Here is a 24,526-nt window from a genome sequence, read left to right as displayed (position 1 = left end):
ATCTGGAAAGAAACTGAAGTCTGAAGGTTTCGACAAAGAGTTAAGAGAAGTAGCACAAAATATGACGAAAATAACAGATGCAGCAACGAGACAGGCAGTTCAAAGTGCCTATGACGCCGTTAGAGCAACTGTTGTGGAAAGTCAAGAAAAAGAGTTACAACAGATCAAAACAGACCTAGTAAATGCTTTCTTAAGAACGAAAAGTCAGGTAGGACACTATGCTGCAGATGGAACATATGTGCCAGCTGGTGGAACTTATATACCACCAAACCCTCCAAGAGAAGCACCTGCACCAGGACTACCTAAAACATTTACATCGTCACATGGACACAGACACAGGCATGCAACAAAACCAACACAACAACCAACAGTTCAAAATCCAGCACCACAACAACAACCAAAACCAACAGTTCAAAACCCTGCACAGCAACCAACAGTTCAAAATCCAGCACAACAACCAAAACCAGCACAACCAGCACAGCAACCAACAGTTCAAAACCCTGCACAACAACAACCACAAACAGAGCAAGGACATAAAAGAAGTAGAGAAAAAGGAAACCAAGAATTCTTAAAAATGCTTAAGGAAGATTATGGTTACCCAGATACTCTTGACTTTAGTGACAGATATAAAGAAGCTATTAGAAAGTTCAAGGAAGGAAATACTGACCCGAACCTATTTAGCTTTATGGTTCAGCATCAAATCGGATATAATCTCAAACCTGGAAAATACAAGCTCGCTAAGGGATATGATTTAATAGCATATCATCCAAATGACATGGATGAATTTACTCCGAGATATTTGATGTCAGAGCTAAATGATAATTCAACTCTCTTCATGAAACGTGTAAAAAATAGAGACGGAACGAAAGAAGAAAGGTTTATGAGTCCGGATGACTTAGATAGGGAACTTGTTAAAAACGGTCTCGGAATATATGAAATGCCAGCAGATGAGGTACAAGAAACTCAACAGGAAGAAGTTCAGATACAACCAGACATGGAAGAAATAGTTCAGCAACAACAGCTAGAAGAGCCTGAAGGAAACGAACAAGTCCCTCCTTTGGAAACTAACTTCACAGAACTAGATGAAGATTTGGAACAGCCGAAAAATCTTGACCCTCAACAAGAGTATGAGGAGAATATGGAATCTTTCCAAGAGTCTAAGAAAAATTCGGCTGACATAGTAGAAGGATATCGAAAAATGTTCACCGACATACAAAAGACTCCAACATCAGATGAAAATATTCAGCATAGAGTGGAAGTACTGAAAGAAAATGTACGCAAATACAATAATCCTTTTTACTTACGACCATATAACGTTCAATCTTTGGCTGAACTCGGTGAAAATAAAAGGTTAAATTTCAACAAAACATATAGAAATGAAACATTGTTTAAAGTTCATTCAGAACCTAACCAATATGGAAACAAACCTACTTTTGTTTCTGCAGACTATGGAACTACAATGAAGTGGGGTCATAAAGCTAATCCGGATAGGTGGTTCATAAACTTACAACCTCAATTCCAAGAAGTTGTAGACGCAATGGAAGTGAATGGTGAACCAGATATAACGGGTATTTTCAGCGCGGCTTTAATGCCATTGAAAGATATGAAAGATGCAGATATTTTGGACCAGTATGAAATGAACATGGCTGAGGGAAATATAACACCTGACGTTCTAGAACATTTATCTCAAAGAACTACACAGAACCATAGAGATGGTATATTTGGTGAAGAGTTTAGAAAGAAAGTTAGGGAGAGAGACGGAAGAGAACCTATTGTACATGACCTTGCAAACGAAAGTTTGCAAAATGCCATAAAAACTTACTTTGCAGACAATGAAATGAGAAGGGATGAATATTTAAGAAAACTCAAATGGACAGTACCAAATGAAATGTTAGTATTGAAAAACATGTTCCTTGACAAAATAAAACCAACTACAGAAATAAATGACGCAAGACTGAAACGTTGGGTAAAAGCTTTCCCATTCACAAAAGATATTATTGGTTACATGGAAAGAAAACCAGAATGGCTACAAAAACATATATTTGGAAACGAGCTTATTCCATATGGACAAGCTCTGTTTGAAGAGCTTGAACCGGAAACTCAGGAAAGAGTCATGCAAACAATAAGCGACGACTCAAATACAAACTATGACAAAATCTTTCTAGGATATAGGTTACCTGAGATGGGCGACCAGAGCCCAAAGGCAAAAAGGACATGGGAAATTTACAACATACTAGGTGAACATGAGGCAAAGATGCAACAACTTGAAGCAGAGGGCAAGTTACCAAAAGCGACACCAAAGAAGAAGAGAAGAGTAGAACAAAGTGAAAGTAGTGAAGAAGTAACTTCATCTAGTGAAAGTAGTGGCAATGAAGGAAAAAGAAGAGTTAAAAACTCAGTTAAAAACTCAGTCAGGAAGAAAGTAAAGCTTGGTCCGAGTGGGTTCTATTATGACATATAAATCCAACTATTCTATATTTTTACCCATATGAAATGTATGCCGCTCAGAATATAACGCCAACAGTTTTGGATGCCATGAACGGAAATGTTTCCGAATGGTATAACGAATGCGACAATGCCATTAGAAGGTCAGAAATAGTTCCTGGAACTTACGAATATACAACTGCTGTTTCTTATGGAAACGTAGGTGAGTTTGGAGAAGGTTCTTCAACAACAGTAGATATTGCTTGCGACAGGTTTCATATTATTTATATTGACAACTCATTCTTATACGTGGAACAAGACATTGAAATAAAACCTTCTGCCAAGTTGTCTGACAAGAAAGGTTGCAATGGAATTTTCTATGTCGGATACCAGACGGATGCAACTCCTGCTAATGCGCCAAATAAACCCATTTCTTATAGGGTAAAAAATGACGAATCCGAACAAGGACCCCTATGTTTCTAAAGCGACAAAGAAAGCACTCATGATAAAAATCTTTAGTTCAACACCAAATGCTTGGTTTATGGATATCTTGGAAAACATTCCGAGGTATAGAGAAGATGGACCACCATACTGGTTAATATTTGTTGGTCAAAATACAAGATACTGTGAAGCCATACCATTACAGTCCAAAGCTATTTTAGATATCTTAGCAGCTTTGACAATATTCGTTGACAAATACCATCCAACAAAACTGACATCTGACTGTGAAAGTTCTTTCAAATCAGATGATGTAAAAAACTATCTGCGTTCAAAAAATGTAAACCAATATTTCATTGTCGACCAAAACCATTCTGCTCTTGGTGTCATTGACGGTTGTATAAAAATGTTAAGAGACTTAAACCAACCACAAGGTGGTGAAGCAAATGAAATGTCATATGACGACAAATATAGACACTTCTCCCAGGCAAAGATGAGACAAGTTTTAAATATTTACAATAGCCGTAAACAAAAAGGTTTGGGAAACCATTCCCCCGAAGAAATGAAAAACAACCCTGACTTAGAGAAAGACTATATATTTAATAATTTAGTCAAAAGAGACAAACAAGAAAGAATGCCGGGCTTCAAACTTCAGAAAGGTGACAAAGTAAAAATAGAAATACCTAAACGCGACCCATATGAAAATACTATTGACTATGACAACAATGGGAACCCGACAGGTACTCACATTCGTGTTCGTAAAAATAGAAGAAAGTATACAAGAGAATATTATGAAGTTTTAGGCAAACATGGCAAAATGTACACACTGCAAGCAGAAGATAAAACTACTATTGTCAGACCTCGTTTCAAACTTGTCAAAGTTCAAGGTGGTATACTTTCAAAGACAGTTCCTAACAAATATAAGACAACTCCTGACGAATATGCTAAAGAAGTTGAAAATGACGACTAAGCAATTCTATACCATGCGTAAACTGTCATGTAAGGTGGCATGTAGTCTTTACTTTGTCCCGTTGTTTGCGTATATCCTGAAACGCGATGTGTATGGTTTCCTCCTCCCTCAGTGTTACTCCAGAAACAATTTATAGCAAACTTAACGTTGTCTTTAACATCATATCCTTTACCTTTTGTCATTGCTGACCAATCCCAATATCTATGCTTATGCCAACCTGCTTGAGATGTACTTAAATCTATGTAGTGACTGTGTGCAGGTAAATTTTCACCTGAAATCGTTTTACTTCCACCTGTTTCCTTTGAAGAGTTTGCACAATACAAAAACCTGTCGACTATTTGAGTCCAAGTTCCAAAACCAAGTACTACTTCTGGTCTGGTAGAGTTCATTGACGTATAAATAGAGCCTATAGGATATAATGTTTGAAGTATTTCTGTCTTTAATGTTTGAAGCTCTGTTTTGTCTGCTTTCTTGTCATATAAATCTTGAGCAGTGAATTTAATATTATATTCATCCTTCATGACATAAACATCTTTACATCTAATGTTTCTCATCGTCGTTATGTCGTCATCCGATGTTAAACCTTGTGGAAAGTTAGGAGGTTTACAATATAATGCATCCCCACCAGTTTCTTCAACCGTTCCTTCAATACTTTCTATAGCAACAGTTGTAAAACTTGTATGTGTATGGTTCTTATCTGCTTTCTTTTCAAGGCTAACGTTTAAGTCTGTTATTTCAGAAGATGTATGTGTATGTCCAACGGCACTTTTCCTGTTTAAGGTTTCTTGTAAGTTTGTAATATTTGCAATGGTATGTGTATGTCCAACGGCACTTTTCCTGTTTAAGGTTTCTTGTAAGTTTGTAATATTTGCAATGGTATGTGTATGTCCAACGGCACTTTTACTGTTTAAGGTTTCTTGTAAGTTTGTAATATTTGCAATGGTATGTATATGAGTCTTTTTAGAATATTCGTTTTCAGCTCTTGTCACTTCACTTGACATTTTATTGTCAACATATGTTTTGTCTGCTAGTTCAGGATGAGTATGTTCTTTTGTTGCATAAGCTTTGTCAGCTCTTTCTTCTTCTTTTGCTATTGCATCGTCTACATATGTTTTGTCTGCTTTGTTGTCAACATCTGCTTTCAAAAGAAGTTCATTTATAGGTTTCTCGTTTAAAGTTCCTTTTGTTGGATTTATACAGACAGTATGGTTCTTATTGTCTTGAAATAGAAACTCATCTGTCATTGGGTTTAATGTCAGTTTTAAATTTCCTTCTTTCAATGACTCAGATATCTTAGAATAGTTTGAAAAGTTTGTTGTGTTCTTATTTAGAGCTTGTATAATGAGTTGTCGGTTGTGTTGTATTTCTCTCATAGACGCTGTTTCATTTGACATTTTTATTCTAGATAAAATATGCTTTCAATAGAAAAAGAAAATTCAAGAGTTGCTACAACTAAACCATTAGATGAACTTTTTACGAATGTCGGTCAAAAGTTTGAGACAGAGACCGTAAAGCATGAAGGCTATCGTTTTGACTACCCGTTAAGATGGTTAAGAGACCCATCCGTCACAAAAGCTATTGGCTTTCGTAGAATGAAGTTCATTTCAGAAGCCATACATGGTTTCCCATTTACGGTCGGTTTTGAAGTTCGATACTATAACAAAGAAAAACGTATGTATGAGAAATTTGAACAGGGAAAACTTTTACAAGTTAGTTTGCTTGTAAACTTAGAAACAACTCTTCAAGCTTTTCAAGAAAAAATAAACGACATCTATATCGAATATGCAAACCAGTATAACATTGACGAGGGAGAGTACCATCTCGATATTATTTATGACAGGAAAAATGCAACTGTTAAAATCAATAGAATAGAAGACCTTGGAGAAAACGTTTATATTTCTACAAAATATAACAACTTGGCATGGTATAGATTTATGAGGATGTTAAATCAGCCTGCAGAATATCCAGTACACCCGGACTTTTATGAAGTCGAAAACCCTAATGGAACATATGAAAATGTTTTCGACTCAGATGCTATTATAGTTCATGCTTCATTTTCTGGTGCACAAAACTCTTTTTTATGCTTGGCAAATGACTTTTACGAAAAACCTACAAAGCTATATGAACCACCAAGTGGAAGTATTTCAGACTTTCAAGTATGGTTTACAACAGATGGAAGAAAGAGAATAATTCCATTATACCATGCGTTTTACTTAGAACTTAGTTTCATATACAACTACTATCGAACGGTAAAAATATAATTTTTTAATACGGTTGAGGTGTTGGATTTGGTTGCCAACTAGACTGTGGTGCAGGTTCAGGCTGTTGTATAACAGGAGCTTGTTCTTCTGGTTCAGGGTCTTTAGGTATAATACCAACAAACTGACCTACTCTTTTACCAATATTTTTGACTCCGTTCCAAATTCCTCTTCCTACGGTTTTTATTCCATTCCATATACCTCTTCCAACTCTTCTGAAGAAGTTTCCAATACTACTGAAGAAACCCATTTTACTATATGTAAAAATCTAATGTCCACCTAGTCTCTTACGTTTCCTGTTGAGTTCCATAGCATTCTTTAACTGGAGCTCATACATTCTGTTTCTCCTCTGGTAGAAAACATATTCTGGGTCAACTCCTGTGTTCGCGTCATCTGCATAAAGTTGTTTATATCCCACTTCAGGGTTTGTATAAAACTCTTTCCATCTCATATTTGCATACCATGGTGGCAAACCTAACACAGCGTCATTTGACATGGCAGTTTGCATTTGTACATCTGTTGGCACTTGACCATAGTTTGCCATTGCAGTTTGTATTCTAACTTCATTTGGAATATTCTCTGGGTTTGGTTGTCCAGGTTGCTGTGCATTCGCTAAGTTCTGTGCGTCCATTTAATATTAGATAAAAATATCTCTTACGAGTACATATGCTGAACATTTGCAGGCATTGGTTCATCTTTATATTCTCTGTACTTTTCTGCCACGTCAAATAAATAAATGTCACAATGGAAAAAACTTAAAACAAGTAATCCTATTTCAAACCACATTTACTTACTAGTAAAATTTCTTTGTTATGACACTTTCTCCAGTTTATAGGACCTCTCTCATATTCTATCTTGTCATATATAAACTCATAGTCATGTATGTCCTCTAACCATCTCATAACGGTTTCCAAACCACTTTTATCGGATGTAAAGTAAAAGCATGGATGGTTATGTATAACGTCTAAAGTTTCTAAAGAGTCTCTCAAAGTCCAGTCTACTTGGTATTGAAAATCCCATGTGTTATAGAACGGCGGGTCCACTATAAAGAAAACATTTTCCTTGTCTTTATATTTTTCATACAACTCTGTCCAATGACATCTCACAAACTCTATACCCTCAATATATTTTTCTATGTCCTCTTTGAAAACATTTGTATAGTTAAGATATAAAACTTTTGACATAAGTGTTTCAATGTCATGAACTCTTATAGCACCACTATATAATAGTCTAGCAGATATACTATCCCAATCTATATATTCTGCTTTTTTCAAAACCTCTCTCACAATATTTTTCTTATCTAATGGTATACTTTCCATCTTACCTATAGGTATCTTTTCTTTTAACTCTTTCAATATATTGTTTGTGTCTGGAATATGTTTGAGACGGTCCATATAGTTGTCGAAGTCATTGCATATAATCTTTGAGTCTGGGAATATTGTATGACATAAATGGGATATATAGAAACTTCCACCGAACAAATCTACAAATGTTAGACCATTCGGTAGTTTCTTAAGTTCTCTCAATATAATATCTTTACATCTACTCTTATTTCCAAAGAAGGGTAACGGTGGTTTTGTAAAATTCATTTATATATAATAATAATAATGTTTTTACCCGAAAAGTGACAGAAAAGTGACAAAACATGAAAACATATATAATTTGTGAAAAGTGACATATTATATAATGTTTTCGACCCAGAAGACTAACAATTTTCCGAATAAAAACTTCATTTATACTAAACATCTTCAGGGCTAGAGGGCGCAACGCGCCTGGAAGCCCCACTACCTTTTTTTTGTTAAGGAGTGTAATAGTCAAGATATTAGATAACTAAGTGTATGAAGTTGTCATCTATGTTGATAACAGCGGAAAATTAAAAATAATTATTAAATCATAACTTTTTGTCTCATGAAAACCATAAAAAAGTATAAAACTAAAGGTTTTTGCATGTGAACTATAGAAAGCTTTAGATTCATAAAAACTAGATTTTTTTTGATATTTTGATTTTTGAGGTATACTTTTAAAAGTGGATTTAAAGCACTGATGAAAAAACATTAACTTCTGTCGTTATGATTATTGATTTAGACAATAATGATTTTAATCTTTGATTATCAAAACACTAAAGTCATCTTTTTAACATTTGCTTGGTAGCATTAACTCAAGTCTAAAGTACTATTTTATGTGGCACTCTTAGAATTTTTGTATTCATTGTACACGCTGAAATAGTACCATTAAAGATATGACGAACTTTACAAAAAACAGTTAGGATACTATAAATCTAACTGCCAATTTATACACTTTCGGCTAAGGAGAAACATAATAAATTTGACGCTTTTCTTAGCAAGGAAGCCATATTTTTGATTTGATATCATTTTTTAATACAAATTTATATGTGTTAATGCGGGGGTAAACGATAAGCGCAATTACTTTTAGCAAACATACTTTGAAAACCAATATGCTATAATTTTATATTATAATTTGAATAAAAATTGTAAATTGTTAGTTCTTGATGCAGCATTCAAAGATAATAACAAGATAGAACGATTTTCAAAAAGGAATGTTTGATTTTATCATTGAATTAAAATAAAATTCTAATAGTAATATATATGTCTGTGTTATAATGAAATTGATGGTATACGTTAGCACCAAATTACATATGCTAGTAAATACAAGCCACATAAATAACATTTTAGTATGTCTGCAACCTTTTTTTTGAATCATGAGTAAGTAAGAATATTTTTGTAACAAAATGATATCATGTATCGAAAGAACATACTTTATTGTTGTATCCTCTACTTTTCCAAAGATTATTGTATCTCAAATCTTAATTCTTTAGATGGTAAACAAAAACATTCATGCAAGAGACATTCCAAGGAGCATATTACACTGTAGAATCTTGAAAAAGTTGGAACTAATTAATTCACTCCAGAGGAGCAATGTTGTATGCATTCAATTTTAAAATAAAAAAAAACTATATATTATCGAACTTAATACTTTGGGTTTTCATATCTATATACTTCTTCCAATGAACTAATTTCCAAACAAAGCTCTTGAAAAATCTTTAAATATAAGATGACTTTTGCTTATATTTTTTGATTTCTCGATAGCAATGCTAGGATATTACAATATTTCCATGTATTTTACTAGGTTGTAACTAGTTGGCATAAGAGTACATATATAGAATCGCTCCGACTATATAATATAATGTTTATTTAATATTACTGTTTATTTTACAGCTAAAGCTTAAACTTATAGTGTATTTAAAAAAAAGGTAGTGGGGCTTCCAGGCGCGTTGCGCCCTCTAGCCCCGAAGATGTTTAGTATAAATGAAGTTTTTATTCGGAAAATTGTTAGTCTTCTGGTGTGAATTCGGAGGACTCTTCTTGGATAGAGTCTTGTATTTCCTCCTCCTCTTCTTCCTCCTCCATTGCTTCTGGGAAGAAGCCTTCTTCTGGGTCGAAAACATTATATAATGTGTAATTGAATGACACATTATATCTTTCTTTGAGTTCGCTCCTGACAAAGAACTTAGTTCCAGGAATACACAAGACTTCTGTGCGTTGGAAAAGCTGATGTCCTGGAACGAATTTGGCAATTAGAGACTTCTTTTTTCCGAATTGTTCAGGAGTTTTCATGACGACAGTAACAACATCTCCATCTGCGAGGTCTTGTTGTTGTTCGGAAAGGTAAAGAGCAATGATATGAATGGTTGCTGCGTTGAATTCGAGAAAGTCCAATTCAAATTGTGTTGTCGTATAACATTCAAACCATTTTGTACGGTTGTCTCCGAACTCGTCAACGTATTCATCTTCGTCATATCCGTAACTAAAGACTTGGAATTCGGCAATTCTCTTGTCGAATGACCGTTGGATGTAACGAGGAAGATTTTGACGAACTTGGTATAAAGTTCTCAACATTATAAGCTTAGTAAATGTTGGAAAATACTGAACTAAGACATCGCTAAGCTCAATTGGACTTGGAATTGTCTTAGTAAGTTCAATTGAACTAGTAATTGCTTTGTTCAGAACTTCACAGAACTGAGTATTGTATGTAGCGTCTGGTTGTGTGTTTTCTTCGGCGTCTTTGAGATATTTAGAGCAAATTTGTTGAAGAATTTCTCTTAATTCGCTGTTAGACTTTTTGGTGGTTATTCTAACCGCTGTGCCAGTTCTTGGAGGTTGTGGGGCTTTGGCTTTGGTTAGCGGTTGAGAATTGTTAATGTTTGAATTGTGGTTAACAGCGTTGGCTTCCATTAGATAAAAATGAACTGACCAAAAAAGACAGATATTTAAATATTTGAGATAAACCGTTTTCGTCAACGGTAACCCCCTCTATTTTTTATTTTATTTAATAGTTACCATTGGAAAAACGGTTTATTTCAAATATTGAATGAAGTATAAACGTTTTTTGTTTTCTATATATACTTTTTTGTCCAACGGTAAAACTTTTTACACAACGGTTTTTGAGAGTCGTCGCCGTTGACTTTTTTGTAGAGCACTCAAAATAGTATAACTTTGTCCGGACAAGTAAGGGTCTATCGTCGCTACAGGAAAAGTTACGGGCGTTCCAAGGAAGTATACTTTGAGAAGCCTTTTTCCCCTTATAGAATGAGATAGGACGGTTATTTTACAAAACTGACAACACTTTGACCGAGTAGTTTTTTGTGCTGAACAAAAAGTGTCATATAAACATCTGTCAAAAACCGCTTTTTAACTTCACTTAAAATGCCACGTAAGCTACGTAAGAATATACGTAAGAGGAAGGGAGCATTGAAACATCCAATAGTAAAACTGACACCACAACAACAGTTGCAACAACAAATGATGAATGACCCCACTATGTTGCAACAAATGTCAAGCAACCCTATGCTTTTAAACCGAGTTATTGGTGCACAGAGTGGAGGTTTAAGAGCGGCACTTTTAGCGAAAATGGCAGGCTATGGTGGAGCTGCAGACGGAACAGCTTATAACCCTCAAAGTCAAATGAATTTGAGTTCACTCAAAAATCAAATAACAGATGTCAAAAAGTCAAACATAGACATACAGAAACAAATAAGTGAAAACGAAAAGAAACTAGAATATGACAGACACACAAAGAAACTCAATGAGTTAAACGTAGAGAAAAAGAAGAAAGAAGAACAACTGAAAGAACTAAGTACAGAGGAATATGCGAAAAAAGTGTCAGAAAAAGCAGCAGAAGTAGCAAAAATGGAACAAGATGTTATAAATTTGAAAAACCATACTACTCAATATAAAGTACTGAAAGATGAAGAAATAAAACAAAAAGCCCTGAAGACATATATGGATAGCGATGAGTATAAAAAAGAAGTTGAAGCAAATGTAAAGGCAGAAAAACTTTTACAGTTGCAAAACCAAACCGTACAGTATGAAAACTTAGCACAAGAAAGTAAAAATAACGACGCAGCCATGCAAAAGGCAATGAACAGCGCAGAATATATAAAAGCTAATAATGACTGGTTAGATGCCCAAGCCAACGCTAAAGCAGCCCAACTTATAGGGTCAATAAGGACAAAAATACAAGCGGATGAAGACAGTTCAAATGAAGCTTTAATGAATGCTGACTTTAAGAATGCCTTCGAAGCTCTTCATAGTAAGGTGAAACTAGTGAACGACTTCTCATCTGGAAAGAAACTGAAGTCTGAAGGTTTCGACAAAGAGTTAAGAGAAGTAGCACAAAATATGACGAAAATAACAGATGCAGCAACGAGACAGGCAGTTCAAAGTGCCTATGACGCCGTTAGAGCAACTGTTGTGGAAAGTCAAGAAAAAGAGTTACAACAGATCAAAACAGACCTAGTAAATGCTTTCTTAAGAACGAAAAGTCAGGTAGGACACTATGCTGCAGATGGAACATATGTGCCAGCTGGTGGAACTTATATACCACCAAACCCTCCAAGAGAAGCACCTGCACCAGGACTACCTAAAACATTTACATCGTCACATGGACACAGACACAGGCATGCAACAAAACCAACACAACAACCAACAGTTCAAAATCCAGCACCACAACAACAACCAAAACCAACAGTTCAAAACCCTGCACAGCAACCAACAGTTCAAAATCCAGCACAACAACCAAAACCAGCACAACCAGCACAGCAACCAACAGTTCAAAACCCTGCACAACAACAACCACAAACAGAGCAAGGACATAAAAGAAGTAGAGAAAAAGGAAACCAAGAATTCTTAAAAATGCTTAAGGAAGATTATGGTTACCCAGATACTCTTGACTTTAGTGACAGATATAAAGAAGCTATTAGAAAGTTCAAGGAAGGAAATACTGACCCGAACCTATTTAGCTTTATGGTTCAGCATCAAATCGGATATAATCTCAAACCTGGAAAATACAAGCTCGCTAAGGGATATGATTTAATAGCATATCATCCAAATGACATGGATGAATTTACTCCGAGATATTTGATGTCAGAGCTAAATGATAATTCAACTCTCTTCATGAAACGTGTAAAAAATAGAGACGGAACGAAAGAAGAAAGGTTTATGAGTCCGGATGACTTAGATAGGGAACTTGTTAAAAACGGTCTCGGAATATATGAAATGCCAGCAGATGAGGTACAAGAAACTCAACAGGAAGAAGTTCAGATACAACCAGACATGGAAGAAATAGTTCAGCAACAACAGCTAGAAGAGCCTGAAGGAAACGAACAAGTCCCTCCTTTGGAAACTAACTTCACAGAACTAGATGAAGATTTGGAACAGCCGAAAAATCTTGACCCTCAACAAGAGTATGAGGAGAATATGGAATCTTTCCAAGAGTCTAAGAAAAATTCGGCTGACATAGTAGAAGGATATCGAAAAATGTTCACCGACATACAAAAGACTCCAACATCAGATGAAAATATTCAGCATAGAGTGGAAGTACTGAAAGAAAATGTACGCAAATACAATAATCCTTTTTACTTACGACCATATAACGTTCAATCTTTGGCTGAACTCGGTGAAAATAAAAGGTTAAATTTCAACAAAACATATAGAAATGAAACATTGTTTAAAGTTCATTCAGAACCTAACCAATATGGAAACAAACCTACTTTTGTTTCTGCAGACTATGGAACTACAATGAAGTGGGGTCATAAAGCTAATCCGGATAGGTGGTTCATAAACTTACAACCTCAATTCCAAGAAGTTGTAGACGCAATGGAAGTGAATGGTGAACCAGATATAACGGGTATTTTCAGCGCGGCTTTAATGCCATTGAAAGATATGAAAGATGCAGATATTTTGGACCAGTATGAAATGAACATGGCTGAGGGAAATATAACACCTGACGTTCTAGAACATTTATCTCAAAGAACTACACAGAACCATAGAGATGGTATATTTGGTGAAGAGTTTAGAAAGAAAGTTAGGGAGAGAGACGGAAGAGAACCTATTGTACATGACCTTGCAAACGAAAGTTTGCAAAATGCCATAAAAACTTACTTTGCAGACAATGAAATGAGAAGGGATGAATATTTAAGAAAACTCAAATGGACAGTACCAAATGAAATGTTAGTATTGAAAAACATGTTCCTTGACAAAATAAAACCAACTACAGAAATAAATGACGCAAGACTGAAACGTTGGGTAAAAGCTTTCCCATTCACAAAAGATATTATTGGTTACATGGAAAGAAAACCAGAATGGCTACAAAAACATATATTTGGAAACGAGCTTATTCCATATGGACAAGCTCTGTTTGAAGAGCTTGAACCGGAAACTCAGGAAAGAGTCATGCAAACAATAAGCGACGACTCAAATACAAACTATGACAAAATCTTTCTAGGATATAGGTTACCTGAGATGGGCGACCAGAGCCCAAAGGCAAAAAGGACATGGGAAATTTACAACATACTAGGTGAACATGAGGCAAAGATGCAACAACTTGAAGCAGAGGGCAAGTTACCAAAAGCGACACCAAAGAAGAAGAGAAGAGTAGAACAAAGTGAAAGTAGTGAAGAAGTAACTTCATCTAGTGAAAGTAGTGGCAATGAAGGAAAAAGAAGAGTTAAAAACTCAGTTAAAAACTCAGTCAGGAAGAAAGTAAAGCTTGGTCCGAGTGGGTTCTATTATGACATATAAATCCAACTATTCTATATTTTTACCCATATGAAATGTATGCCGCTCAGAATATAACGCCAACAGTTTTGGATGCCATGAACGGAAATGTTTCCGAATGGTATAACGAATGCGACAATGCCATTAGAAGGTCAGAAATAGTTCCTGGAACTTACGAATATACAACTGCTGTTTCTTATGGAAACGTAGGTGAGTTTGGAGAAGGTTCTTCAACAACAGTAGATATTGCTTGCGACAGGTTTCATATTATTTATATTGACAACTCATTCTTATACGTGGAACAAGACATTGAAATAAAACCTTCTGCCAAGTTGTCTGACAAGAAAGGTTGCAATGGAATTTTCTATGTCGGATACCAGACGGATGCAACTCCTGCTAATGCGCCAAATAAACCCATTTCTTATAGGGTAAAAAATGACGAATCCGAACAAGGACCCCTATGTTTCTAAAGCGACAAAGAAAGCACTCATGATAAAAATCTTTAGTTCAACACCAAATGCTTGGTTTATGGATATCTTGGAAAACATTCCGAGGTATAGAGAAGATGGACCACCATACTGGTTAATATTTGTTGGTCAAAATACAAGATACTGTGAAGCCATACCATTACAGTCCAAAGCTATTTTAGATATCTTAGCAGCTTTGACAATATTCGTTGACAAATACCATCCAACAAAACTGACATCTGACTGTGAAAGTTCTTTCAAATCAGATGATGTAAAAAACTATCTGCGTTCAAAAAATGTAAACCAATATTTCATTGTCGACCAAAACCATTCTGCTCTTGGTGTCATTGACGGTTGTATAAAAATGTTAAGAGACTTAAACCAACCACAAGGTGGTGAAGCAAATGAAATGTCATATGACGACAAATATAGACACTTCTCCCAGGCAAAGATGAGACAAGTTTTAAATATTTACAATAGCCGTAAACAAAAAGGTTTGGGAAACCATTCCCCCGAAGAAATGAAAAACAACCCTGACTTAGAGAAAGACTATATATTTAATAATTTAGTCAAAAGAGACAAACAAGAAAGAATGCCGGGCTTCAAACTTCAGAAAGGTGACAAAGTAAAAATAGAAATACCTAAACGCGACCCATATGAAAATACTATTGACTATGACAACAATGGGAACCCGACAGGTACTCACATTCGTGTTCGTAAAAATAGAAGAAAGTATACAAGAGAATATTATGAAGTTTTAGGCAAACATGGCAAAATGTACACACTGCAAGCAGAAGATAAAACTACTATTGTCAGACCTCGTTTCAAACTTGTCAAAGTTCAAGGTGGTATACTTTCAAAGACAGTTCCTAACAAATATAAGACAACTCCTGACGAATATGCTAAAGAAGTTGAAAATGACGACTAAGCAATTCTATACCATGCGTAAACTGTCATGTAAGGTGGCATGTAGTCTTTACTTTGTCCCGTTGTTTGCGTATATCCTGAAACGCGATGTGTATGGTTTCCTCCTCCCTCAGTGTTACTCCAGAAACAATTTATAGCAAACTTAACGTTGTCTTTAACATCATATCCTTTACCTTTTGTCATTGCTGACCAATCCCAATATCTATGCTTATGCCAACCTGCTTGAGATGTACTTAAATCTATGTAGTGACTGTGTGCAGGTAAATTTTCACCTGAAATCGTTTTACTTCCACCTGTTTCCTTTGAAGAGTTTGCACAATACAAAAACCTGTCGACTATTTGAGTCCAAGTTCCAAAACCAAGTACTACTTCTGGTCTGGTAGAGTTCATTGACGTATAAATAGAGCCTATAGGATATAATGTTTGAAGTATTTCTGTCTTTAATGTTTGAAGCTCTGTTTTGTCTGCTTTCTTGTCATATAAATCTTGAGCAGTGAATTTAATATTATATTCATCCTTCATGACATAAACATCTTTACATCTAATGTTTCTCATCGTCGTTATGTCGTCATCCGATGTTAAACCTTGTGGAAAGTTAGGAGGTTTACAATATAATGCATCCCCACCAGTTTCTTCAACCGTTCCTTCAATACTTTCTATAGCAACAGTTGTAAAACTTGTATGTGTATGGTTCTTATCTGCTTTCTTTTCAAGGCTAACGTTTAAGTCTGTTATTTCAGAAGATGTATGTGTATGTCCAACGGCACTTTTCCTGTTTAAGGTTTCTTGTAAGTTTGTAATATTTGCAATGGTATGTGTATGTCCAACGGCACTTTTCCTGTTTAAGGTTTCTTGTAAGTTTGTAATATTTGCAATGGTATGTGTATGTCCAACGGCACTTTTACTGTTTAAGGTTTCTTGTAAGTTTGTAATATTTGCAATGGTATGTATATGAGTCTTTTTAGAATATTCGTTTTCAGCTCTTGTCACTTCACTTGACATTTTATTGTCAACATATGTTTTGTCTGCTAGTTCAGGATGAGTATGTTCTTTTGTTGCATAAGCTTTGTCAGCTCTTTCTTCTTCTTTTGCTATTGCATCGTCTACATATGTTTTGTCTGCTTTGTTGTCAACATCTGCTTTCAAAAGAAGTTCATTTATAGGTTTCTCGTTTAAAGTTCCTTTTGTTGGATTTATACAGACAGTATGGTTCTTATTGTCTTGAAATAGAAACTCATCTGTCATTGGGTTTAATGTCAGTTTTAAATTTCCTTCTTTCAATGACTCAGATATCTTAGAATAGTTTGAAAAGTTTGTTGTGTTCTTATTTAGAGCTTGTATAATGAGTTGTCGGTTGTGTTGTATTTCTCTCATAGACGCTGTTTCATTTGACATTTTTATTCTAGATAAAATATGCTTTCAATAGAAAAAGAAAATTCAAGAGTTGCTACAACTAAACCATTAGATGAACTTTTTACGAATGTCGGTCAAAAGTTTGAGACAGAGACCGTAAAGCATGAAGGCTATCGTTTTGACTACCCGTAAGATGGTTAAGAGACCCATCCGTCACAAAAGCTATTGGCTTTCGTAGAATGAAGTTCATTTCAGAAGCCATACATGGTTTCCCATTTACGGTCGGTTTTGAAGTTCGATACTATAACAAAGAAAAACGTATGTATGAGAAATTTGAACAGGGAAAACTTTTACAAGTTAGTTTGCTTGTAAACTTAGAAACAACTCTTCAAGCTTTTCAAGAAAAAATAAACGACATCTATATCGAATATGCAAACCAGTATAACATTGACGAGGGAGAGTACCATCTCGATATTATTTATGACAGGAAAAATGCAACTGTTAAAATCAATAGAATAGAAGACCTTGGAGAAAACGTTTATATTTCTACAAAATATAACAACTTGGCATGGTATAGATTTATGAGGATGTTAAATCAGCCTGCAGAATATCCAGTACACCCGGACTTTTATGAAGTCGAAAACCCTAATGGAACATATGAAAATGTTTTCGACTCAGATGCTATTATAGTTCATGCTTCATTTTCTGGTGCACAAAACTCTTTTTTATGCTTGGCAAATGACTTTTACGAAAAACCTACAAAGCTATATGAACCACCAAGTGGAAGTATTTCAGACTTTCAAGTATGGTTTACAACAGATGGAAGAAAGAGAATAATTCCATTATACCATGCGTTTTACTTAGAACTTAGTTTCATATACAACTACTATCGAACGGTAAAAATATAATTTTTTAATACGGTTGAGGTGTTGGATTTGGTTGCCAACTAGACTGTGGTGCAGGTTCAGGCTGTTGTATAACAGGAGCTTGTTCTTCTGGTTCAGGGTCTTTAGGTATAATACCAACAAACTGACCTACTCTTTTACCAATATTTTTGACTCCGTTCCAAATTCCTCTTCCTACGGTTTTTATTCCATTCCATATACCTCTTCCAACTCTTCTGAAGAAGTTTCCAATACTACTGAAGAAACCCATTTTACTATATGTAAAAATCTAATGTCCACCTAGTCTCTTACGTTTCCTGTTGAGTTCCATAGCATTCTTTAACTGGAGCTCATACATTCTGTTTCTCCTCTGGTAGAAAACATATTCTGGGTCAACTCCTGTGTTCGCGTCATCTGCATAAAGTTGTTTATATCCCACTTCAGGGTTTGTATAAAACTCTTTCCATCTCATATTTGCATACCATGGTGGCAAACCTAACACAGCGTCATTTGACATGGCAGTTTGCATTTGTACATCTGTTGGCACTTGACCATAGTTTGCCATTGCAGTTTGTATTCTAACTTCATTTGGAATATTCTCTGGGTTTGGTTGTCCAGGTTGCTGTGCATTCGCTAAGTTCTGTGCGTCCATTTAATATTAGATAAAAATATCTCTTACGAGTACATATGCTGAACATTTGCAGGCATTGGTTCATCTTTATATTCTCTGTACTTTTCTGCCACGTCAAATAAATAAATGTCACAATGGAAAAAACTTAAAACAAGTAATCCTATTTCAAACCACATTTACTTACTAGTAAAATTTCTTTGTTATGACACTTTCTCCAGTTTATAGGACCTCTCTCATATTCTATCTTGTCATATATAAACTCATAGTCATGTATGTCCTCTAACCATCTCATAACGGTTTCCAAACCACTTTTATCGGATGTAAAGTAAAAGCATGGATGGTTATGTATAACGTCTAAAGTTTCTAAAGAGTCTCTCAAAGTCCAGTCTACTTGGTATTGAAAATCCCATGTGTTATAGAACGGCGGGTCCACTATAAAGAAAACATTTTCCTTGTCTTTATATTTTTCATACAACTCTGTCCAATGACATCTCACAAACTCTATACCCTCAATATATTTTTCTATGTCCTCTTTGAAAACATTTGTATAGTTAAGATATAAAACTTTTGACATAAGTGTTTCAATGTCATGAACTCTTATAGCACCACTATATAATAGTCTAGCAGATATACTATCCCAATCTATATATTCTGCTTTTTTCAAAACCTCTCTCACAATATTTTTCTTATCTAATGGTATACTTTCCATCTTACCTATAGGTATCTTTTCTTTTAACTCTTTCAATATATTGTTTGTGTCTGGAATATGTTTGAGACGGTCCATATAGTTGTCGAAGTCATTGCATATAATCTTTGAGTCTGGGAATATTGTATGACATAAATGGGATATATAGAAACTTCCACCGAACAAATCTACAAATGTTAGACCATTCGGTAGTTTCTTAAGTTCTCTCAATATAATATCTTTACATCTACTCTTATTTCCAAAGAAGGGTAACGGTGGTTTTGTAAAATTCATTTATATATAATAATAATAATGTTTTTACCCGAAAAGTGACAGAAAAGTGACAAAACATGAAAACATATATAATTTGTGAAAAGTGACATATTATATAATGTTTTCGACCCAGAAGACTAACAATTTTCCGAATAAAAACTTCATTTATACTAAACATCTTCAGGGCTAGAGGGCGCAACGCGCCTGGAAGCCCCACTACCTTTTTTTTGTTAAGGAGTGTAATAGTCAAGATATTAGATAACTAAGTGTATGAAGTTGTCATCTATGTTGATAACAGCGGAAAATTAAAAATAATTATTAAATCATAACTTTTTGTCTCATGAAAACCATAAAAAAGTATAAAACTAAAGGTTTTTGCATGTGAACTATAGAAAGCTTTAGATTCATAAAAACTAGATTTTTTTTGATATTTTGATTTTTGAGGTATACTTTTAAAAGTGGATTTAAAGCACTGATGAAAAAACATTAACTTCTGTCGTTATGATTATTGATTTAGACAATAATGATTTTAATCTTTGATTATCAAAACACTAAAGTCATCTTTTTAACATTTGCTTGGTAGCATTAACTCAAGTCTAAAGTACTATTTTATGTGGCACTCTTAGAATTTTTGTATTCATTGTACACGCTGAAATAGTACCATTAAAGATATGACGAACTTTACAAAAAACAGTTAGGATACTATAAATCTAACTGCCAATTTATACACTTTCGGCTAAGGAGAAACATAATAAATTTGACGCTTTTCTTAGCAAGGAAGCCATATTTTTGATTTGATATCATTTTTTAATACAAATTTATATGTGTTAATGCGGGGGTAAACGATAAGCGCAATTACTTTTAGCAAACATACTTTGAAAACCAATATGCTATAATTTTATATTATAATTTGAATAAAAATTGTAAATTGTTAGTTCTTGATGCAGCATTCAAAGATAATAACAAGATAGAACGATTTTCAAAAAGGAATGTTTGATTTTATCATTGAATTAAAATAAAATTCTAATAGTAATATATATGTCTGTGTTATAATGAAATTGATGGTATACGTTAGCACCAAATTACATATGCTAGTAAATACAAGCCACATAAATAACATTTTAGTATGTCTGCAACCTTTTTTTTGAATCATGAGTAAGTAAGAATATTTTTGTAACAAAATGATATCATGTATCGAAAGAACATACTTTATTGTTGTATCCTCTACTTTTCCAAAGATTATTGTATCTCAAATCTTAATTCTTTAGATGGTAAACAAAAACATTCATGCAAGAGACATTCCAAGGAGCATATTACACTGTAGAATCTTGAAAAAGTTGGAACTAATTAATTCACTCCAGAGGAGCAATGTTGTATGCATTCAATTTTAAAATAAAAAAAAACTATATATTATCGAACTTAATACTTTGGGTTTTCATATCTATATACTTCTTCCAATGAACTAATTTCCAAACAAAGCTCTTGAAAAATCTTTAAATATAAGATGACTTTTGCTTATATTTTTTGATTTCTCGATAGCAATGCTAGGATATTACAATATTTCCATGTATTTTACTAGGTTGTAACTAGTTGGCATAAGAGTACATATATAGAATCGCTCCGACTATATAATATAATGTTTATTTAATATTACTGTTTATTTTACAGCTAAAGCTTAAACTTATAGTGTATTTAAAAAAAAGGTAGTGGGGCTTCCAGGCGCGTTGCGCCCTCTAGCCCCGAAGATGTTTAGTATAAATGAAGTTTTTATTCGGAAAATTGTTAGTCTTCTGGTGTGAATTCGGAGGACTCTTCTTGGATAGAGTCTTGTATTTCCTCCTCCTCTTCTTCCTCCTCCATTGCTTCTGGGAAGAAGCCTTCTTCTGGGTCGAAAACATTATATAATGTGTAATTGAATGACACATTATATCTTTCTTTGAGTTCGCTCCTGACAAAGAACTTAGTTCCAGGAATACACAAGACTTCTGTGCGTTGGAAAAGCTGATGTCCTGGAACGAATTTGGCAATTAGAGACTTCTTTTTTCCGAATTGTTCAGGAGTTTTCATGACGACAGTAACAACATCTCCATCTGCGAGGTCTTGTTGTTGTTCGGAAAGGTAAAGAGCAATGATATGAATGGTTGCTGCGTTGAATTCGAGAAAGTCCAATTCAAATTGTGTTGTCGTATAACATTCAAACCATTTTGTACGGTTGTCTCCGAACTCGTCAACGTATTCATCTTCGTCATATCCGTAACTAAAGACTTGGAATTCGGCAATTCTCTTGTCGAATGACCGTTGGATGTAACGAGGAAGATTTTGACGAACTTGGTATAAAGTTCTCAACATTATAAGCTTAGTAAATGTTGGAAAATACTGAACTAAGACATCGCTAAGCTCAATTGGACTTGGAATTGTCTTAGTAAGTTCAATTGAACTAGTAATTGCTTTGTTCAGAACTTCACAGAACTGAGTATTGTATGTAGCGTCTGGTTGTGTGTTTTCTTCGGCGTCTTTGAGATATTTAGAGCAAATTTGTTGAAGAATTTCTCTTAATTCGCTGTTAGACTTTTTGGTGGTTATTCTAACCGCTGTGCCAGTTCTTGGAGGTTGTGGGGCTTTGGCTTTGGTTAGCGGTTGAGAATTGTTAATGTTTGAATTGTGGTTAACAGCGTTGGCTTCCATTAGATAAAAATGAACTGACCAAAAAAGACAGATATTTAAATATTTGAGATAAACCGTTTTCGTCAACGGTAACCCCCTCTATTTTTTATTTTATTTAATAGTTACCATTGGAAAAACGGTTTATTTCAAATATTGAATGAAGTATAAACGTTTTTTGTTTTCTATATATACTTTTTTGTCCAACGGTAAAACTTTTTACACAACGGTTTTTGAGAGTCGTCGCCGTTGACTTTTTTGTAGAGCACTCAAAATAGTATAACTTTGTCCGGACAAGTAAGGGTCTATCGTCGCTACAGGAAAAGTTACGGGCGTTCCAAGGAAGTATACTTTGAGAAGCCTTTTTCCCCTTATAGAATGAGATAGGACGGTTATTTTACAAAACTGACAACACTTTGACCGAGTAGTTTTTTGTGCTGAACAAAAAGTGTCATATAAACATCTGTCAAAAACCGCTTTTTAACTTCACTTAAAATGCCACGTAAGCTACGTAAGAATATACGTAAGAGGAAGGGAGCATTGAAACATCCAATAGTAAAACTGACACCACAACAACAGTTGCAACAACAAATGATGAATGACCCCACTATGTTGCAACAAATGTCAAGCAACCCTATGCTTTTAAACCGAGTTATTGGTGCACAGAGTGGAGGTTTAAGAGCGGCACTTTTAGCGAAAATGGCAGGCTATGGTGGAGCTGCAGACGGAACAGCTTATAACCCTCAAAGTCAAATGAATTTGAGTTCACTCAAAAATCAAATAACAGATGTCAAAAAGTCAAACATAGACATACAGAAACAAATAAGTGAAAACGAAAAGAAACTAGAATATGACAGACACACAAAGAAACTCAATGAGTTAAACGTAGAGAAAAAGAAGAAAGAAGAACAACTGAAAGAACTAAGTACAGAGGAATATGCGAAAAAAGTGTCAGAAAAAGCAGCAGAAGTAGCAAAAATGGAACAAGATGTTATAAATTTGAAAAACCATACTACTCAATATAAAGTACTGAAAGATGAAGAAATAAAACAAAAAGCCCTGAAGACATATATGGATAGCGATGAGTATAAAAAAGAAGTTGAAGCAAATGTAAAGGCAGAAAAACTTTTACAGTTGCAAAACCAAACCGTACAGTATGAAAACTTAGCACAAGAAAGTAAAAATAACGACGCAGCCATGCAAAAGGCAATGAACAGCGCAGAATATATAAAAGCTAATAATGACTGGTTAGATGCCCAAGCCAACGCTAAAGCAGCCCAACTTATAGGGTCAATAAGGACAAAAATACAAGCGGATGAAGACAGTTCAAATGAAGCTTTAATGAATGCTGACTTTAAGAATGCCTTCGAAGCTCTTCATAGTAAGGTGAAACTAGTGAACGACTTCTCATCTGGAAAGAAACTGAAGTCTGAAGGTTTCGACAAAGAGTTAAGAGAAGTAGCACAAAATATGACGAAAATAACAGATGCAGCAACGAGACAGGCAGTTCAAAGTGCCTATGACGCCGTTAGAGCAACTGTTGTGGAAAGTCAAGAAAAAGAGTTACAACAGATCAAAACAGACCTAGTAAATGCTTTCTTAAGAACGAAAAGTCAGGTAGGACACTATGCTGCAGATGGAACATATGTGCCAGCTGGTGGAACTTATATACCACCAAACCCTCCAAGAGAAGCACCTGCACCAGGACTACCTAAAACATTTACATCGTCACATGGACACAGACACAGGCATGCAACAAAACCAACACAACAACCAACAGTTCAAAATCCAGCACCACAACAACAACCAAAACCAACAGTTCAAAACCCTGCACAGCAACCAACAGTTCAAAATCCAGCACAACAACCAAAACCAGCACAACCAGCACAGCAACCAACAGTTCAAAACCCTGCACAACAACAACCACAAACAGAGCAAGGACATAAAAGAAGTAGAGAAAAAGGAAACCAAGAATTCTTAAAAATGCTTAAGGAAGATTATGGTTACCCAGATACTCTTGACTTTAGTGACAGATATAAAGAAGCTATTAGAAAGTTCAAGGAAGGAAATACTGACCCGAACCTATTTAGCTTTATGGTTCAGCATCAAATCGGATATAATCTCAAACCTGGAAAATACAAGCTCGCTAAGGGATATGATTTAATAGCATATCATCCAAATGACATGGATGAATTTACTCCGAGATATTTGATGTCAGAGCTAAATGATAATTCAACTCTCTTCATGAAACGTGTAAAAAATAGAGACGGAACGAAAGAAGAAAGGTTTATGAGTCCGGATGACTTAGATAGGGAACTTGTTAAAAACGGTCTCGGAATATATGAAATGCCAGCAGATGAGGTACAAGAAACTCAACAGGAAGAAGTTCAGATACAACCAGACATGGAAGAAATAGTTCAGCAACAACAGCTAGAAGAGCCTGAAGGAAACGAACAAGTCCCTCCTTTGGAAACTAACTT

At 34.9% G+C, this 24,526-nt stretch overlaps 20 protein-coding genes across 20 annotated transcripts, besides 1 other annotated feature; 12 read left to right on the top strand and 8 right to left on the bottom strand.

Moving 5' to 3' along the window:
• Positions 1-24,526: part of a mobile genetic element that runs on past both edges of the window.
• On the top strand, positions 686-1,744 carry TVAGG3_0295710 (protein of unknown function, DUF4106 family; the record flags this gene model as incomplete). The annotated part of the gene is made up of 1 exon (XM_051229293.1): positions 686-1,744. A coding segment is annotated over one exon (1,059 nt), but the record flags the coding sequence as incomplete, so codon positions are not given.
• TVAGG3_0295700 (protein of unknown function, DUF4106 family) lies at positions 1,907-2,461 on the top strand (the record flags this gene model as incomplete). Its single annotated transcript, XM_051229292.1, has 1 exon — positions 1,907-2,461. The coding sequence occupies one exon, from the start codon at positions 1,907-1,909 to the stop codon at positions 2,459-2,461; it is 555 nt and encodes a 184-aa protein (XP_051099022.1).
• TVAGG3_0295690 (uncharacterized protein) lies at positions 2,966-3,832 on the top strand (the record flags this gene model as incomplete). Its single annotated transcript, XM_051229291.1, has 1 exon — positions 2,966-3,832. One exon carries the CDS (start codon positions 2,966-2,968, stop codon positions 3,830-3,832), a length of 867 nt encoding a protein of 288 aa, XP_051099021.1.
• On the bottom strand, positions 3,963-4,833 carry TVAGG3_0295680 (phage tail repeat-like family; the record flags this gene model as incomplete). Its single annotated transcript, XM_051229290.1, has 1 exon — positions 3,963-4,833. A coding segment is annotated over one exon (871 nt), but the record flags the coding sequence as incomplete, so codon positions are not given.
• Positions 5,245-6,093, top strand: TVAGG3_0295670 (uncharacterized protein; the record flags this gene model as incomplete). The annotated part of the gene is made up of 1 exon (XM_051229289.1): positions 5,245-6,093. The coding sequence occupies one exon, from the start codon at positions 5,245-5,247 to the stop codon at positions 6,091-6,093; it is 849 nt and encodes a 282-aa protein (XP_051099019.1).
• On the bottom strand, positions 6,098-6,340 carry TVAGG3_0295660 (serine threonine-protein phosphatase family; the record flags this gene model as incomplete). Its single annotated transcript, XM_051229288.1, has 1 exon — positions 6,098-6,340. One exon carries the CDS (start codon positions 6,338-6,340, stop codon positions 6,098-6,100), a length of 243 nt encoding a protein of 80 aa, XP_051099018.1.
• Positions 6,359-6,721, bottom strand: TVAGG3_0295650 (uncharacterized protein; the record flags this gene model as incomplete). The annotated part of the gene is made up of 1 exon (XM_051229287.1): positions 6,359-6,721. The coding sequence occupies one exon, from the start codon at positions 6,719-6,721 to the stop codon at positions 6,359-6,361; it is 363 nt and encodes a 120-aa protein (XP_051099017.1).
• TVAGG3_0295640 (uncharacterized protein) lies at positions 9,441-10,277 on the bottom strand (the record flags this gene model as incomplete). The annotated part of the gene is made up of 1 exon (XM_051229286.1): positions 9,441-10,277. A coding segment is annotated over one exon (837 nt), but the record flags the coding sequence as incomplete, so codon positions are not given.
• Positions 10,914-11,871, top strand: TVAGG3_0295630 (protein of unknown function, DUF4106 family; the record flags this gene model as incomplete). Its single annotated transcript, XM_051229285.1, has 1 exon — positions 10,914-11,871. A coding segment is annotated over one exon (958 nt), but the record flags the coding sequence as incomplete, so codon positions are not given.
• Positions 12,052-12,300, top strand: TVAGG3_0295620 (protein of unknown function, DUF4106 family; the record flags this gene model as incomplete). Its single annotated transcript, XM_051229284.1, has 1 exon — positions 12,052-12,300. The coding sequence occupies one exon, from the start codon at positions 12,052-12,054 to the stop codon at positions 12,298-12,300; it is 249 nt and encodes an 82-aa protein (XP_051099014.1).
• TVAGG3_0295610 (protein of unknown function, DUF4106 family) lies at positions 12,303-13,162 on the top strand (the record flags this gene model as incomplete). Its single annotated transcript, XM_051229283.1, has 1 exon — positions 12,303-13,162. A coding segment is annotated over one exon (860 nt), but the record flags the coding sequence as incomplete, so codon positions are not given.
• Positions 14,222-14,635, top strand: TVAGG3_0295600 (uncharacterized protein; the record flags this gene model as incomplete). The annotated part of the gene is made up of 1 exon (XM_051229282.1): positions 14,222-14,635. The coding sequence occupies one exon, from the start codon at positions 14,222-14,224 to the stop codon at positions 14,633-14,635; it is 414 nt and encodes a 137-aa protein (XP_051099012.1).
• Positions 14,694-15,560, top strand: TVAGG3_0295590 (uncharacterized protein; the record flags this gene model as incomplete). Its single annotated transcript, XM_051229281.1, has 1 exon — positions 14,694-15,560. One exon carries the CDS (start codon positions 14,694-14,696, stop codon positions 15,558-15,560), a length of 867 nt encoding a protein of 288 aa, XP_051099011.1.
• On the bottom strand, positions 15,989-16,954 carry TVAGG3_0295580 (phage tail repeat-like family; the record flags this gene model as incomplete). The annotated part of the gene is made up of 1 exon (XM_051229280.1): positions 15,989-16,954. A coding segment is annotated over one exon (966 nt), but the record flags the coding sequence as incomplete, so codon positions are not given.
• Positions 17,233-17,820, top strand: TVAGG3_0295570 (uncharacterized protein; the record flags this gene model as incomplete). The annotated part of the gene is made up of 1 exon (XM_051229279.1): positions 17,233-17,820. The coding sequence occupies one exon, from the start codon at positions 17,233-17,235 to the stop codon at positions 17,818-17,820; it is 588 nt and encodes a 195-aa protein (XP_051099009.1).
• Positions 17,825-18,067, bottom strand: TVAGG3_0295560 (serine threonine-protein phosphatase family; the record flags this gene model as incomplete). The annotated part of the gene is made up of 1 exon (XM_051229278.1): positions 17,825-18,067. One exon carries the CDS (start codon positions 18,065-18,067, stop codon positions 17,825-17,827), a length of 243 nt encoding a protein of 80 aa, XP_051099008.1.
• On the bottom strand, positions 18,086-18,448 carry TVAGG3_0295550 (uncharacterized protein; the record flags this gene model as incomplete). The annotated part of the gene is made up of 1 exon (XM_051229277.1): positions 18,086-18,448. One exon carries the CDS (start codon positions 18,446-18,448, stop codon positions 18,086-18,088), a length of 363 nt encoding a protein of 120 aa, XP_051099007.1.
• On the bottom strand, positions 21,168-22,070 carry TVAGG3_0295540 (uncharacterized protein; the record flags this gene model as incomplete). The annotated part of the gene is made up of 1 exon (XM_001290101.2): positions 21,168-22,070. One exon carries the CDS (start codon positions 22,068-22,070, stop codon positions 21,168-21,170), a length of 903 nt encoding a protein of 300 aa, XP_001290102.2.
• On the top strand, positions 22,542-22,906 carry TVAGG3_0295530 (protein of unknown function, DUF4106 family; the record flags this gene model as incomplete). The annotated part of the gene is made up of 1 exon (XM_051229276.1): positions 22,542-22,906. A coding segment is annotated over one exon (365 nt), but the record flags the coding sequence as incomplete, so codon positions are not given.
• TVAGG3_0295520 (protein of unknown function, DUF4106 family) lies at positions 23,025-24,461 on the top strand (the record flags this gene model as incomplete). Its single annotated transcript, XM_051229275.1, has 1 exon — positions 23,025-24,461. A coding segment is annotated over one exon (1,437 nt), but the record flags the coding sequence as incomplete, so codon positions are not given.

This window comes from Trichomonas vaginalis, chromosome V (genome assembly GCF_026262505.1).
Source record: "Trichomonas vaginalis G3 chromosome V, whole genome shotgun sequence".
NCBI classification, from domain to species: Eukaryota; Parabasalia; order Trichomonadida; family Trichomonadidae; genus Trichomonas; species Trichomonas vaginalis.
Note: the sequence above shows the minus strand (reverse complement) of the source record. Positions and strands in the feature narration are given on the sequence as shown.